The 15,900-nt window shown below is 38.3% G+C and overlaps 1 protein-coding gene across 1 annotated transcript in view; it reads left to right on the forward strand.

Moving 5' to 3' along the window:
* The window catches only part of NOTCH2 (notch 2), a 169,483-nt gene that overhangs the window by 30,385 nt on the left and 123,198 nt on the right, over positions 1 to 15,900 (forward strand). The window contains exon 2 of the mRNA XM_012643460.1: positions 9,975 to 10,056. Coding sequence (XP_012498914.1) covers positions 9,975 to 10,056 — 82 coding nt within the window. The remainder of the gene's footprint in view (positions 1 to 9,974; positions 10,057 to 15,900) is intronic.

Genomic DNA, 15,900 nt, shown 5'->3' on the forward strand with positions numbered 1-15,900 from the left:
ATAATTTAACTTCTAGATATGATATACTTCTTTCTCTCTGTTGGGTTTTATCACACCAAGATCCAGAACTTTTTCTACATGTAAACTCTGTGATTATTTTGGTCAATGTCATTTTACAAAGAATTAGATATTTATGCTGAAGAAACACATTGGGGCTTCTTTGGATCACCTTGGTGCTTATTATTCCATGGATGTGTATCAGTAAATCTACTCATGGGGAAAATGGTACTGTACAATGGAAACAGACTCTCAGTGGTTTACCATTGACTTGGAATTTTTTATTGTGTTTTTTGTATTTTCCATTTAAATATAAATTATTTTGTCTTCCATTCAACCTATTTCAATAAATTTTTACCATAATACACATGGCTTAAGATTCACAGGGGGCCAGGGGTGGAGGGTGTATCTTCATTCATGCAAATTTTAGGACAGGAACTTTCAAAGGTGTTTTAGTTTATGAAGATTAGAAAAGTACAATTCCACTTTCTCAACTTTTCATCTTTTTAAAAGCCCAGAAATTTGCATCATTTTTTCATTCTCATTTTCCTTTTCTACTTACACGAAGTGAAATTGTACACATAAACACACAGGCTGATTGTTGGGTTTGTTAAAAGGTTTTGTCTTAGTTACAAATATTTAATTCATTGAAGAACTTATTGAGTATTGAGTACCTGCTGTGATCCAGGCACTGTTAGGTCCCAGGTATATAAAGATAAGCCAATTATGGTCACTGCCTTTATGGAATTTGCATGGAGATGGGGGGTGAACCAGCACTTATAATACATCTGCCCAAGATGAAATGGGAACAGGGGAGGAGCATCTAAATCAGACTGGAGGGTGTCTGAGGGCTACTTAAGGAAGGTAATGCTTTATCTATAATTTGAAATATGGTAGGAATTTAACAAGATGGAGAAGGAAGAAAGGGAGGGGAAATATTTTTCAGGTGAAAGAATGTACATGTGTGTAGAGGTGATGATTAGCAAATTGGCCACATCCTGATTTATAAGTATATGTAGATTTATAAAACCTTTTATTTCATGTGGTAGGGCTAAAGGCATTAGTTTCATCTCCAAAACCCAGGAATTGAAATTTATCTCATTCATAAATTTAAATTTTTTTTCTGCAGTCCTTAAAAAGACAGAAAAATAAAAGAAGGGGAAAAAACAGTGCATAGTAGATTTCAATATAACACAGCAAATATTGATGAATTTTGTTTTTTGCAATAAATCTAATGCTGATTCTGCATTTATTAACTCACTGGAATGAATTTCTTTATAAAATGAAAATTCTATTAGTAATGTTAAAAATACTCTTATTTGTATATTTGTAAGTTCAATTTTTGTTGATTATGTTTTCTTAAATCAAGATATATTTTCAGTTTTTGAAAAGCAATAATATTTTGTTATGAACTCTATAGCCTAATCCTTAATCTCTGGATCTGGTATCTTCATCTCAGGTAGAAAACACATTTTCGATTATAGATGATATCTGTAAAGAGCATAGAAATTTTGGAACACTATCAGGAAAATAGTATTGGTGTCTCCCTTACTGCATTTTTTTTTTCTTTTAATCAAGACAGATTTCAAGGAGTGAAACAGATGTTTCTCCACTTTGTTTTTAAATGTACCACTTGGGATTTGAAGCTTCTGTACTTCTTCTGTTTGTTTGGATTTTTTTCATGGCTTGATCCTAAAAAATGGGCTAAAAAATTTAGTGAAAGCTTTGTTGTTTGAAATTGCAGGGTGCTATGAGAATTATTGCAAATCCCTGATGTCTCCTTGTCTGCCCTCAGTTCTCCTATTTTTGGTAATAATGCAAGCAGTCATTTTAGAAAACTTTGCTTTGTTCATTTTACTGAGTCTCTTCCAGAGGCCATGTGCCAGAAGCAACAGCGGCCAACCGCAGCCAAGATCCTAGGGCGTAAACTCAGTCTCAAATACTGCTACTTGAAATTTGCATAAATGTTGAAGAAAAAATTAAAAGAGCTCTGTATAACTTCTCTTATATTTTAGGAGCCCCAGCCATTCAAGGCATTAAAATGTCTTCTGAGTGAGCAGTGGGTATAAGCACAAACAGATAGCACACTGCAGACAGGGAGCAGGATATCAAAGAAATCATGTGAGATAGACAGCAGACAGAGGCTTATTTGAAGAGGCTGCAAAGCAACAAGTAATGCCAATTTAAAAAGATTACATGTTAATGCAACAAGTGAGACACATTGAAGCCTGCTCAGATTACACCGGCTGGGGTACAAATTTAATTACTCATGTTAGAGATTCCTAAAACAAAGGGAGGCTTTTAAGGCAGTGATATGTAGCTGGCATGATATTGAAAAGCCCTGGAAAACCTAGGTATGTGCCTAGAGGAAATTTTAAGGAAGATTTCATCAAGTCTGGACACCGTAGGCCTATCCCTAAATAGGTAAATTCCTGAGGCACTGGAACTGTTTAAAATCAATAGAAAGCTTATTCTGTTGTTTGCGGTTTTTATATACAATTGGGGCTGATAAACTTGAATAAGTACTGGAGCCTTATCTGTACTGAGTTACAGTTAGTGCTAAATAACAAGGGTTCATGTTGTATTTCATAAAGGTTCTTTTTGGAATGATTCTGAAATTGATATTAAAAAGGTATGCTAAGCAATTTTTATTTTGTTTGTATTTAACTTAGAGTCATTTGGGTAGGTCACATTCTCTCTACTTCTGCCCCTAACTTCTCTCCCTTAGATTGTCAGGACCATGAGGACAGAGATAGTTTTGTTTGTGTTTAATTTCCATGCAATGCCTAGTAGAGTGCAATGCACACAGTAATTGTTCAACAAATATTAGTGGACCTATACTAAAATTCAATGACATTTCTGTTTATATATAGTGTTTATTTTACCTTTAGTGAATTACTTCCCCTTATGCCTGCAATGCTATACGTTTTTAAAAGAAGAGCAGTGAGCTAGGTTTTTGTTGTTGTTGTTTTCTGTATTAGTTCATTATGTCTTTTGTTAAGATTGCTAGTGGTGGCAAGTGGGAAGAATTTATTCCATTTATTGATATCACATTCTAACTTGTGTAGCGCTCTTCGGTTTTTCCAGATTTCTCAGTTTGTTTAAACTGGGGTTTGATTGATATAACAAGTTTCCTAAATGTACCCTTTATCATGCAATCAGTTACCAAGAATTTAAGTACCTACCATGTGAGTTAGCCTTTCTTGAACTTTGACGTGTATCAGACATTGTTCTATGCTCTTTAAATGTATTAATTCAGTTAATTCTCACCAGGACGCTGAGAGAGATTATCTTTATTTTACAGATGAGGAAACTGAAGCACAAAGAGCATACAGAGATAGTAAATGGTGGAGTTAGAATTCAAACTCAGATCTGACTGATTTCAGCATCCACGCTTTCAGCTGCTAAAGTATGTTGCTTCAAATATGCAGAAAAGAAGAACTGTTTTCTATTTTCTAAGAACTTAAAAGTGAAAAAGCAGAGACAACTGGAAGAAAATATAGAATTAAGTGCTAAACTGTGAGTTATAAGTATTAGGGATAAGGGGTGCTGGCCCTGTGAGGACCAGAACCCTCAAGGGGAAGCTTTGTGGGCGTGGTAGGAGGTGAGCAGAGCCTTGGAGAAATGGGTAGAATTTAGATAGTAAAGGGGAAGTCAGCAATCAGGGGAAGAGGAGACATGAGTGGAGGCATGGAACTGAGTTCAGTGGTGATCTGTTCAGGCAAGAGGGGATAAATTGAGCAGAGAAGGCAGTGGAAGTAGTGGGAGGTAATACTCGTCAGGTAAGGCAGGCTCTGACTTTTTTTTTTTTTTTAAGACAGAGTCTCACTCTTTTTGCCCGGGCTAGAGTGCTGTGGTGTCAGCCTAGCTCACAGCAACCTCAAATTCCTGGGCTCAAGCAATCCTTCTGCCTCAGCCTCCCAAGTAGCTGGGACTACAGGAATGTGCCACAATACCCGGCTAATTTTTTCTATATATTTTTAGTTGTCCAATTAATTTCTTTCTATTTTTAGTAGAGACGGGGCCTCGCTCTTACTCAGGCTGGTCTCGAACTCCTGAGCTCAAACAGTCCTCCCGCCTCAGCCTCCCAGAGTGCTAGGATTACAGGCGTGAGCCACCACGCCCAGCCCAGGCTCTGGTCTTGAAGACCAGTGTGAGGGTTCAGACTGGCTGAAGTAAGAAATGGCTTGTCTTTGGAAGAAAAAGTACCAGGCTTGGTACTGTGTGAAGGTATTTCATAGACCTCCCAGCTGGCTCTTCTGAGAGCCAAACTAAGAGTAAGTTCTGCAAACTAAGGAAGAACTGAAAGTCATTATAGGTTAGATAGTGGGGTGACACATTACAAGTGGTGCTTCTGGAAGGTTAGATGCTATCAGAACAAAATCCTTACCATTTTGGGGGAGCTGGGAAAGTGGATATCTTCAGTCTAGTCTAAAAAGGGATTACTTGAATAAGCTTATATAAGAAGGGGGAAAAAAACCCCTTCACTCACTGGAGCATTTCATGATCTTGACTTTTTCAAACATAAATCTGTATTGTTTTCCTTATTTAAAACAACCCAGTAGTTTACCCTCCCTTACAGAGTAGAAGCTGTGATCCTTACCATGGCCTTTTGTGATCTAACCCTTGCCTGCCTCCCTGGCCCGTCTCCTATTGCTTTCCCCCTTGCTTAATAATCTCCAGCCATATGAACCTGGAATATCAGTCTCATTTCCACCTCAGGGCCTTTACTTTACACACTGGTTGTTTCTTCTGCCTGAAGTGCTCTTCCCTCTTGTCTTCATGACTCTTCCTCATTTAAATCTTAGCTCAAAGGATTCCTCTTCAAGGAGACTTTCCTAGACACTCTTATCTATGTAAAGGATGCCTTTATACCCTAAGACTTTGTGATTTCCATTAGTGGGTTTTGTATCCAATATAACTTATCACTGTTTGAAATGATTTTATTTATTTATTCATTTATTATCCATCTTTTTCTAATAGAAATAAGGTTCATGAGGACAGGGACTTTATTCAGTTAACCAGGGTATCTCTGACATCAGACCCTACACCTCCCATAGTAGATGCTTTCTAAGTATGTTCTGAGCGTTATAAAAAGCTAGTCCCCAAACACACTGCCTTGAAAATGTTTGAAAATTGGAAATTGTCAAGTGATGGAGCAATGAGATTGAAATTCATTATTTCTCTTTGATTCTCTTTCTGAGGGCATGTACAGATACACACACACACACACACACACACACACACACACACACAAATTGATTTCAGTCAGCCGGTATTTATTGAGTGCCTGCTGTTTGTGGCTTAACATGAAAATTTGGGAAAACAATCATTCTTGTTAGGGACTAGTTTCTCGGAGTCTACTAAACCATCAGTTTAAGCATCAGCTCTCTAACTGTAGTATGATTTAGCATTTCCGTTTTTACTCTAAAAACATGAAGCTACTTTTAATTTCGTTGTTAAATTTGTTTTACATTGGAAAAAATGTAAATTGAATTTTGAAATGAGGTCTTTCCCAGTCTCACTTTCGTGGTTTCAAGTTATCAAAGATTTTTTCTTTGTATGGCAAATAATTATAGTGTTCATTTAGAAGTAGCCCCTGAGTAAAGCCATGAATCCCAAATTTTACTTTATTTTACTTTTTTATTATAATTGACAATTTATAATTGTATACCTTTATGTACTATGAAGTGATGTTATAATTTATGAATACAATGTGGAAAAATTAAATCAAGCTAGTTAACATAGCCATCACCTCAAATACTTAACATTTTTTGTGGTGAGAACATTTGAAATTTACTGTCTTAGCAATTTGAAATGCACAATACTCTGTTATTAACTAACCACACTGTGCATTAGGACTCAAAAAAAAGAAAAAAACATATTCCTCCAGCCTAACTGAGGCTTTGTACCGTTTGGCCATCATCTTCCCATTCCTACACCCCTGCCTCTGTAACCACCATTCTGCTCTCCGCTTCTGAGTTTGATTGTTTTAGATTCCACATATAAGTGAGAACATGTGATATTGCCTTTTGTGCCTGGCTTAATTCATTTATTATAATGTTTTCCAATTCTATCCATATTGTTGCAAATGATAGAATTTCCTTCTTTTTAAAAGCTGAATAGTATTCCATTGTGTATATATACCACTTTTTCTTTATCCATTCATCTGTTGATGGACACTTAGGTTGATTCCATTGTGAACAGTGCTGCAATGAACATGGAGTGCAGACATCTTTTCAACAAACTTGATTTTAACCCAGAAATGGGCTTGCTGGATCATATGGTAACTCTATTTTTAGTTTTTTGAGGAACTTCTATATTGTTTTCCATAATGGTTATGCTAATTTCCATTCCCACCATCAGAGTATAAGGGTTCCCTTTTTTCCACATCCTGTTTATTCAAGGCAATATATTATCATCTAGATCTGCAGTCCCCAACCCCTGGGCCATGGGCTGGCACTGGTCCATGGCCTGTTAGGTACCAGCCTATAGAGCTCCACTGCCGCACCCCTGCCCCCATCCATGGAAAAATTATCTTCCAAGAAATTTAGGAAGCAGAGTGGGGGGGCACACAGCAGTAGGTGAGTGGTGGGCTTCATCTATGTTTATAGCCACTCCCCATTGCTTGAATCACCCCCCCGGACCTTCCCCCGCACCATTCATGGAAAAATTGCCTTCCATGAAACCCGTCCCTGATGCCAAAACATTTGGGGACCGCTAATCTAGATCATCCAAGACCTCTAGTAGATTATTTAGTTTTAGGGGATTTTAAAGTGGACACTCATGCCTTGGTACAGTGGTTCTCAAAGTGTGGTTCCTCAGACCTGTAGCATCAGCACTACCTGGGAACTTGTTAAGAATGCAGATTCTCAGGTTCCCCCTCTGGACCTACTCAATCAGAAACTGCAGGAGTCAAATCCAACACTGCATTTTAACAGGCCCTCTAGGTGATTCTGATACTTACTAAAGTTTGAGAATCATGGCTTAGTAAATGTTAAAGGTTCAAGGTAGCCTGATCCCACAAATCAGCCAAATGGTATTAATTATTAGCCTGGTAAGCCCACCTCCTTTTCAGTCACTGAGTTTGATTGGTTCACTAAGGCTAGGCTATAAAGTTATTTGCTACATTGATTGCCACATATTGACTTTGGGTTGTTTATATTTCTCTGAACCTGTCACTGTAATGATTTGCCAGGACACTTAATAGGAACAGGCCATGGTTTTTTTTGCATCCACAGCTTTCTGAGTCATTACGCCCTCCTGGATAGAATTCTCTAGGTACTGGGCATGCCACTCATGTACTTTTAATGAGAGAGCTGTCACTGTTGGATCACAGGGAACCTTCAGGGGCATTTAGTCCATTCCAGCTTGATTTACACGTAGGGAAATTGAGCCCCCATGAGGTTGTGCTTTGCTTGATGTTGCACAGCTAGTTAGGGGTAGAGGCAGGATTTCAGGTCTCCTGACTCCTTCCACTGTACCAGGATTCCTTTCCTGCAGGGGGACAGAGCTGCAGCTTGTTCTGTGACTATAGGACATTCCTTTCCTACTCAGAGTTGGTTTTTTTTTTTTTTTTAAAGAAAAAAAGCAAATAGAGAAAAGCCAGGAAGTTCTCATTGAAACTAATAAAAGTGTCTAAAGAGAATGAAAAAATCAGCTTGAGAACTTTGGTATGGAGGAAATAACCTGACATTAACTGTTTTAATTATAGTTGTTGCATTGAGCTTATCAGTGTGGGAAGAGGGAGCATTTGAGTCTTACAGGGAAGTGGAATATGGACAAGATGACCCTCTTCCTGAATCTGCCTGTTCGGGCTGGCATCCTAGTGACTGCTTGTGTGATCCCAACAGCTGTCATGGAGATGAGTTGGACTTAGAAAGAGACCTGGGTCCTAGGCCCAGCAATGCCACCAGCTCATAATGTGATGCCCCCTGAAGAAGCCATGTAACCTTCCTGACCATCACTTTCTGGTAAATGGGTATAATACCTACCTTGCCCATCCTAAGAATTGCCAGGTAGTGGGAGCAGTGTATCTCAGAGGTTAAGAGCACAGTCTCTGGATTCAGACTCCCTAGGTTCAAATTCTGGCTAACTCATTGGTATGACAATAGGCGGGTCACTTACCGTCTCTGTTCTCTCACCCATGGAGTGGGTATAATGAAATTAACTGCTTTATAGGATTATTGTGAAAATTGAATTAATTCATCTACATAAAGTGCTTAGGACAGTACCTGGTATTTAGTAAGTGCATTGTGTTAGCTGCTATTGTTACTACTATTAGTATTTAAAAATTATTATTTTGAGGATGAGATGAGATTTCTGTAAACATATCCTCAAGTGATTCCACCACTTGATACAGTACTGGGCCAACAAAGGGCTCTTATGCAGTAATTGTTAATGGAGGAGTTGTTCTGACATCCAGCTTGTGCCTGGGCTGCTGGTCTTGATGCCCAGGATGGGCAGCCTTGGAGCCTCTGATATACACAGTTCATGCATAGAGTGGTGTGGCTAGAGGAAACTCAGAGGTGGGAACTTTTCAGTTTTGCTTTCAGATATTTATACATGAACCATCCTAGGAGATGGACATCTTAATAAACTCTAAGAAAGAGCTCATGAACTTCAATTTTGGTTTTTAATTGTTTGACTAGGTTTCTTTCTGTCTTGCTTTTCCAGTTGTTAGGACTCTTGATACACATTTTGCTAATGAAAATTCCAACTCTAAAAGCTAAACAGTCAGTCAAGATATTGTAATTATCCAGCAAGTGAGTGGCAGACTTCTTCCTCTCCTGGCTGAGATCAGTGAATGTTTCTACTAGTGCTGGTTTTTTGTTTTTTTTTTTTTTGAGATAGTCTCACTCTCTTGCCTGGGGCGAGTGCTGTGGTGTCAGCCTAGCTCACAGCAACCTCAAACTCCTGGGCTCAAGCAATCCTACTGCCTCAGCCTCCTGAGTAGCTGGGACTACAAGCATGCGCCACCATGCCCGGCTAATTTTTTCTACATATATTTTTAGCTGTCCGATCAATTTCTTTCTATTTTGGGTAGAGACGGGGGTCTCACTCTTGCTCAGGTTGGTCTCGAACTCCTGAGCTCAGAACAATCCGCCCACCTCGGCCTTCCAGAGTGCTAGGATTACAGGCGTGAGCCACTGCTCCTGGCCAAGTGCTGGTTTTTTTTGAATAGTCTGTTTTTGGGAGAGACTCAGGTGGTAAAGTGGTAAAGACACTTTTTCATTGTCTCTCAGTGGGACTGGGGGAATCAAGAGTTTGGGGATGTTTGGTTTTTCTGTATGTATAAAATTCTCATTTTATTTATTTTGATCCTCCCTCCTCTGCAATCCCTATTCATGATCTACTCTTCATTTTTATGTAAGCTTCTAAAAGTTAGAGATTATGTTTATCTGTGTATTTCATTTATCTGTGTATTTCATTTATCCTTTTTTCCTAGATCCTATTGTGGTGCTTGGTTCTTAACTTTAGTTTGTTGAATGAGTATTGCCGATGTTTCTGATCACTTCTTGAAGTGGCCTGTTTTAAAACTTCACCTGAAGGCTAAGTAATTCATTAATATGGTGACTTAGTATTTACCTTGTGTCTTTTTAAATATCCATTGATGAATCCTTACATTGCTCATTTGAAGTATCCAAATCCCAAGATGATCTGGCATGTCATAGACATTATAGCTTTATTTTCTGACCGTCATTGGGAGATACAGAGGTAACAGCTGGGGATATTGAAGCACAGAGAAATAAGAGCATCTTTCAAGACCACTAAAGCAGTTACTGTGGGAAGATACTTTAAGGATGAGCTTCTGTGCTAGAAGCCAAAAGATGAAAAACTGATTAAAACTCTAAAGGGAAACCCAGATCAGGTTGGATGTGGGAATGAATGGTGATCTGGATTGTATCACACTTCTTTGGTGCCTGAGGGTTATGATTAGTGACTTATTTCTAATGTGCATTTGTTTTTATTTTTAGCATTGCAATGTCGGGATGGCTATGAACCCTGTGTAAATGAAGGAATGTGTGTTACCTACCACAATGGCACAGGATACTGCAAGTAAGTTTTTGTCTTCATATATTTTCTTTTTACAATAGGGCACTGAACAAGATTTGGTTCTACTCCTCTATGTTTAATACTTCTGTGAAATGCTACTGGTTCTTAAACTTCCTTTCTTTCTTTATTTTATTAAAGAGACAGAGTCTTACTCTGTTGGCTAGGTTGGAGTACAGTGGTGTGATCACAGCTCACTGTAACCTAAAACTGCTGGGCTCAAGTGATCCTCCCACCTCAGCCTCCCAAGTAGCTAGGACTACAGGCGTGCACCACCACGCCAAGCTATTTTTTGTTTGTTTCTTCTTTGTAGAAAGGAGGTCTCACTATATTGGCCAGGCTGACCTTGAACTCTTGGCCTCAAGCTATCCTCCTGCCTCAGCCTCCCAGAGTACTGGGATTACAGGTGTGAGCCACTGCACCGGCCTGGTTCTTGAACTTCCCTGATGTAATTTTTGTGGGGTGCGAGGATGAAAGGATGTGGATGTTAGATAAATGGATAATAAGAACTTCTTACTATCTTACTCTTCTCTTTTTCATTCTGAAAAAAGACTTCAGTGAGTGACTACTTATTATACAGGGTATCTCAAAAGTTGCCATACATAAGGAAAATGGGAAATTGTAGCTAAATGTACCTTTATTTACAAAATATTCGTTACAAGATTTTACAGAATTTTTCCTTTGTATGGAGACTTTTGGGATACTCTGTATATTGAATACATTCTCTTGAATTTTTCAGTTTAAAACATAGTCTTAGAATCTCCCCTCAACATGTTAGCTATGATCTTGTTTTTAAGTCAAACCAAGCAGATATCAACTTTAATTCTGCTCAGTATAAGTGAATGTTACAGTCATACGAAACTTTTTTCTAGTGTAAAAAATCCAGTTCTGAAAGAGAGATAGGGAGGAAAATGTATCCACACTTGTGGGGTGGGGAGGGCAGCAGGGGCTGTGGGTGCACATTATTATAAGGGGTTAAGAGTGAGGATGAAGGATAGAACCGGGAAATGTGGGCTAGTTCTTGGCTCAAGAGCATTTTTTTCTTCATTTTCTTCAACCGTCTAGTCTAGCCAGAGTTTTTGTTTGTTTGAAGAAGGCTATGAGATAAATAGCTTCTCTAGATTTCCTACAGACCATTTTTTTCTTCTACATCAATGAAAATTTTCAATGGGAACATATATCCATCCTGTTTATTTCATGGAAAATGTTGAAAAAAGATTTGATAATGTGAAATTTCTCTTCTTTTTCTTCACTTTTATGAGGTATAGCTTTTGTTTGCTTTGGTGGAAGTACTTGCTTGATAAGCATTTTAAGTGAGTTTACCCAACACATTTTTGTTTTTTCTCTGGGTATTTAACTGAATACCAAAAATACTATTATGACTTTTTTTTTCCGATCAAGTCCATTCTGATACCAGAATCTAAGTTCTTCAATGTCATAAACAAGATTTTTTTTCTAAGTCAGAAACAATTTTCTTCACCAAAGTGAAAATATTTTAAGCTGTGATGATAGTAAAGCTTAACAATAGGTTGTTTGGATTGGAATAAAGATAACATTAGAAATGAAAGTTTTTATATAACTGATTATGGGCTGCTCACTTATTTTTTCTATCTGGGAGAAAAAAAAACACATGGTACATTCTCCTCTGAGAATGGAAAAATTACTGAAGATAATAAGGGAAGGAATTTAGTACCTTAGAATTGGCTACTGAAATCTTATTTAGTCTCTTCGTGGCATCTGGTGCCTTAGGTGCTTTCTTTATTTTATTACTCAGCTCTCTTTTGGTAGTTAACCCCTTGCATTATGATCACTTGTTGATGCATTTGTTTCTGCCACTAGATTATGAGGTCTCAATCTTAGGCATTTTTGTATTGTTAATGCCTAGTACAGTGCCTGGTATATAGCTATTGCTCAACAATGTGTTTCTGAACTAAAAGGTGCTTGGTAGATATCATCATTCACATGTCTCTTACTCACTTACCTTAAATAAGAAGATACTGGTTCTCTCCTTTGAGAATTTTATTTGTTCCTCATAGTATTCAAGATGATAATGCCATATAGAGAAGCAAGTTAGTTCCGTTTGGAGATAATTCAACTTAGTGACTTATGTAGGGAGAATTTCAAATAGGTTCTAAATGTTGACCTATATATTTGTGGTCTGACATGGGGAGGGAGGGTTTCTAGGGGAGACCAATTGCTGAGGACACTAAGGGTCACTTTTGGGAGGAAGCAAATTTGTGGGTTGCTAGCCTCAAACTCTCCAGCCAAGATCAAGGAGACAAGGTTGCCCTCAGTTTCTGAAAGAAACACTGCTAGGCACGCCTGTAATCCTAGCTCTCTGGGAGGCCGAGGCAGGCAGATTGTTTGAGCTCAGGAGTTCGAAACCAGCCTGAGCAAGAGCGAGACCCTGTCTCCACTAAAATTAGAAAGAAATTAATTGGACAACTAAAAATATATAGAAAAAATTAGCTGGGCATGGTGGCGTATGCCTGTAGTCCCAGCTACTCGGGAGGCTGTGGCAGGAGGATCGCTTGAGCCCAGGAGTTTGAGGTTGCTGTGAGCTAGGATGAAGCCATGGCACTCTAGCCCGGGCAACACAGTGAGACTCTGTCTCCAAAAAAAAAAAAAAAAAGAAACACTGCTAGGGGGCAAGGAACTAACTTTGTGGTTGATCAAAATAGAGCTGCCTATATTCTGTCCCTGGATACTTGTTAATTGTTGACAGGCTGGAATACTTATGGATACACTTCTGAGTATGTCTCTCAGGTATCTTTCATCCTTGTTGTGAGGGAAACAAGCTCCTTGGGAAAGGGAGAATAAGAAGAAAAATTGGTGAGGTCATCCTTTTGGGAGACCTAGATGAACAACCAAACTTGTGAAAAGAAAGTGTTTCCCTACCTCAGCAAAAGTAATATTAGCATCTTCAGGAGTGGCAGGGTCAATGTAACTGGACACAGGAAAAACAAGAACAATATCAAGGAGACCAAGTCAATCATTTCTACAATGCTGTGCCAGTCTCCACAGAATTTTAAGCAAAATCTTAAGCAAAAATAAAGTCTGCTTAGCAGACCTTTCAGGATATTTTCACCAACCTTACATTTTTCCCTGGGGAAAGAAGGTAATTCAGCTTGTTCAGTAAATATTATTTTTACCACAATAGTAAATAAATATTAAAACACTTAGAAGGTTTATAAAAATTATATCAGGCATGCAGAGCATGTGATTATCTTTTTATTCATGAGATTGCTTAGTGGATTAAGAAAAGAAGGTTGAACCCAAATTCCTTTTATGGGGGGGTGGGAATTGGTGGAAAATGTTTTAAAGTAGAAGGTATCTGACTAAAGAGCATGATGCTACTGATTCATCTAAAATATAATGATTGTTTATAGAAATTATAAAAGTCCTTGATAAGATCACATTGACAGATGAGGATAAGTACTTTTAAAGATTAGTTTTGCACTCAGCTCAACAGTTTTTTCTCACTGTTCAGAGCCTAAGTACCCAGTCTGTGATTAGATTTTGATGCCAAACAAGGAGAGCCTGTGTAATCTTGCATAAAACTCAATTATTGCTGCTAAATAGCTGCTGTCAGGTCTTAATAAAACCCTCTCACTATAGAGAGATAAGACATTTTATTCTTTCCCTTGTCCTACTGGGAGGTATAAATATATAATTAACTTCGGATGTCATTAATCACTTTCAAGTTGTTTGCTTTGGGCTTTCAAATGTAAACCGTTCCAAATCCCAATTTGATTAAAAAATCATGGGCAATTCAAGTTCACTGGGATGCTGGGGTAGGTGAGGTTATGACTTGTACAATTTACAAAATGTGCATTTTAAGGACATATTTATTGTAGTTAAAATCCTTGTCTGCCAATTCTTAACATCTGGATTGTCTGTGGGTGTGTTTCTATCAACTGCTCTTTCTCTTGACCATGGGTACAATTTCCCTTCACAGTTGTGGTAGTTTTTAATTATTTACTGGACATTGCAGGTGACTCATTTTAAAGTTTATCTTCCACTAAAGAATGTTGAGTTTTGTCCTAACCGGTGATTATATTATTGGCAGATCATCTTTATCCTATGGATGCTTGGTTTTAGGTTTTATTAGGATGGGTCTACTTCTGTTTTGCCCTTGGTCCAACCACATAAATCTTAGTCCTGGGATATGGTCTTTATTCCCAAGATTTGACCCTTCTAGGGGCTCAGTGAAAAGTATGAGGAGTTTGCCAACCTCTGGAGTATTTATCGAGTCCTTCTAATTTGTCAGGACTTGAATTCAAACCTCTGTCTCCCCAGCAGCAGGAGCTGTCTGCTCAGTCTTTTCAGCTTCCCAGCTCTTGCTTTCTCTTGGGTTTCTGAATCTCATCTTGCTCGTGCACAGCCAGGAATCATTTAAGGATTTGAACAGAGTTGTAGGCATACTTTGAGGCTACCCCTTCATGGTTCTGTCTTTTCCAGGATTTTTCTTCCTCAAATTCTAGCTGCTGTAACTGCTCCAGATACCTGTGACACCTCAGCCCAATAAGACTTCCATTTTCTGCTTGCACAGTATTCCTTTTCTGCTGCATGACTGGGGAGTACCTTAAGGGGGAAAGCTGGCTGTATAAATTGGGTTTCATGTAGTTCGCTTCCTTTTTTCTGAGGCTTATATCCTTTCCAGTTTCTGCTTTTGGTTGCCCTCTTGATGCCTTTAATATTTTGTCCGAAGTTTAAAATTGTTAAGAGCAAGATGGTTGGTCTGATGTAAGTTACTCTGCCACCATTTTTAATAATGAAAATTGGAAATATAAAGGGGTTTTTCAGAATTTCCTACATACCACTTAGGAGGTATCTAACACAGTGTTTGTGAAACAATGGAAAGTCACTATGAGTTATATAGGCTCCTGTGGATGGGTGCTTGCACTTGAGAATCTCTACTTTTTACCAAAGTGCCTATCTAAAAACAGCATTTTAAAGTGAATTGCTATAAGAATTATAAATAAATGTCACACATTATCTAAAACTTGTCTGCTACCTGTGACATTGAACCTTAACAGCTAACAATTTTCCTTGCCAGGATTGGGGAGGAGTATGGTGGTAGTCCAGGCCTCTTAAATCCATCCAAGAATACTGGAGATATTGCTTTCTTTGTCCTCTTGGTAAATTTCTGTACAGTAAGTAGAGAATAGAGACACTCAAAATCTCTTAGAACCCAGCTTATAATGGAGGATGCATTGTCAGTGTTTTGTTGTGCTGGTCCTCAGGAAAGACGTTTTCAAAAGTCATGACTGACTCAACATTTTCCCCTTTCACTCACCTTGTTAGTGCATTCAGTGCTATACAGGGGCAGTGTCAGATCAAAGAAATGCACAGGGAAAGTATCAACTGTTAAATCACTTTCTTCCTCTGCTGAAACTGATTCTGCCAGCTTCTTCCTTCAAGTGGGGTGCTCTAGTTAGCAGAACATCATATATATAGTTTTTCTGGAAGATGCTAGCAGAAGCCTGGTCACTCTTCCACGGTTATTTTCTCTTTTTAACGTAAAACAAAGAATGCTATCTTTTGGCTCACTAAATACCTTTCACAGAGTAATCTTTTTATTGAATGTGATGTTTAAGGATTTATTAATTCAGGAGTTACTTATTGCATGCTATCTGTGTATACCCCATATAACAGATAAGTCTGTGGTAGCAGTTGCAATTAATTGGTATTGTTATCATATAATTTCATACTTCTTTGGGAAGTCATAAATAATTATCAGTTCATTAACCTGAACTTCCTAGAGAGGTTCAGAGTAAAGTCAGGTATAAAATAACTTACTGTAATGTGGTCTTCTGTGCAGGAACCGCCAGTAAATGGCAGGACTAG

Source organism: Propithecus coquereli, unplaced genomic scaffold, assembly GCF_000956105.1.
Source record: "Propithecus coquereli isolate 6110/MARCELLA unplaced genomic scaffold, Pcoq_1.0 Scaffold197, whole genome shotgun sequence".
Lineage (NCBI taxonomy): Eukaryota > Metazoa > Chordata > Mammalia > Primates > Indriidae > Propithecus > Propithecus coquereli.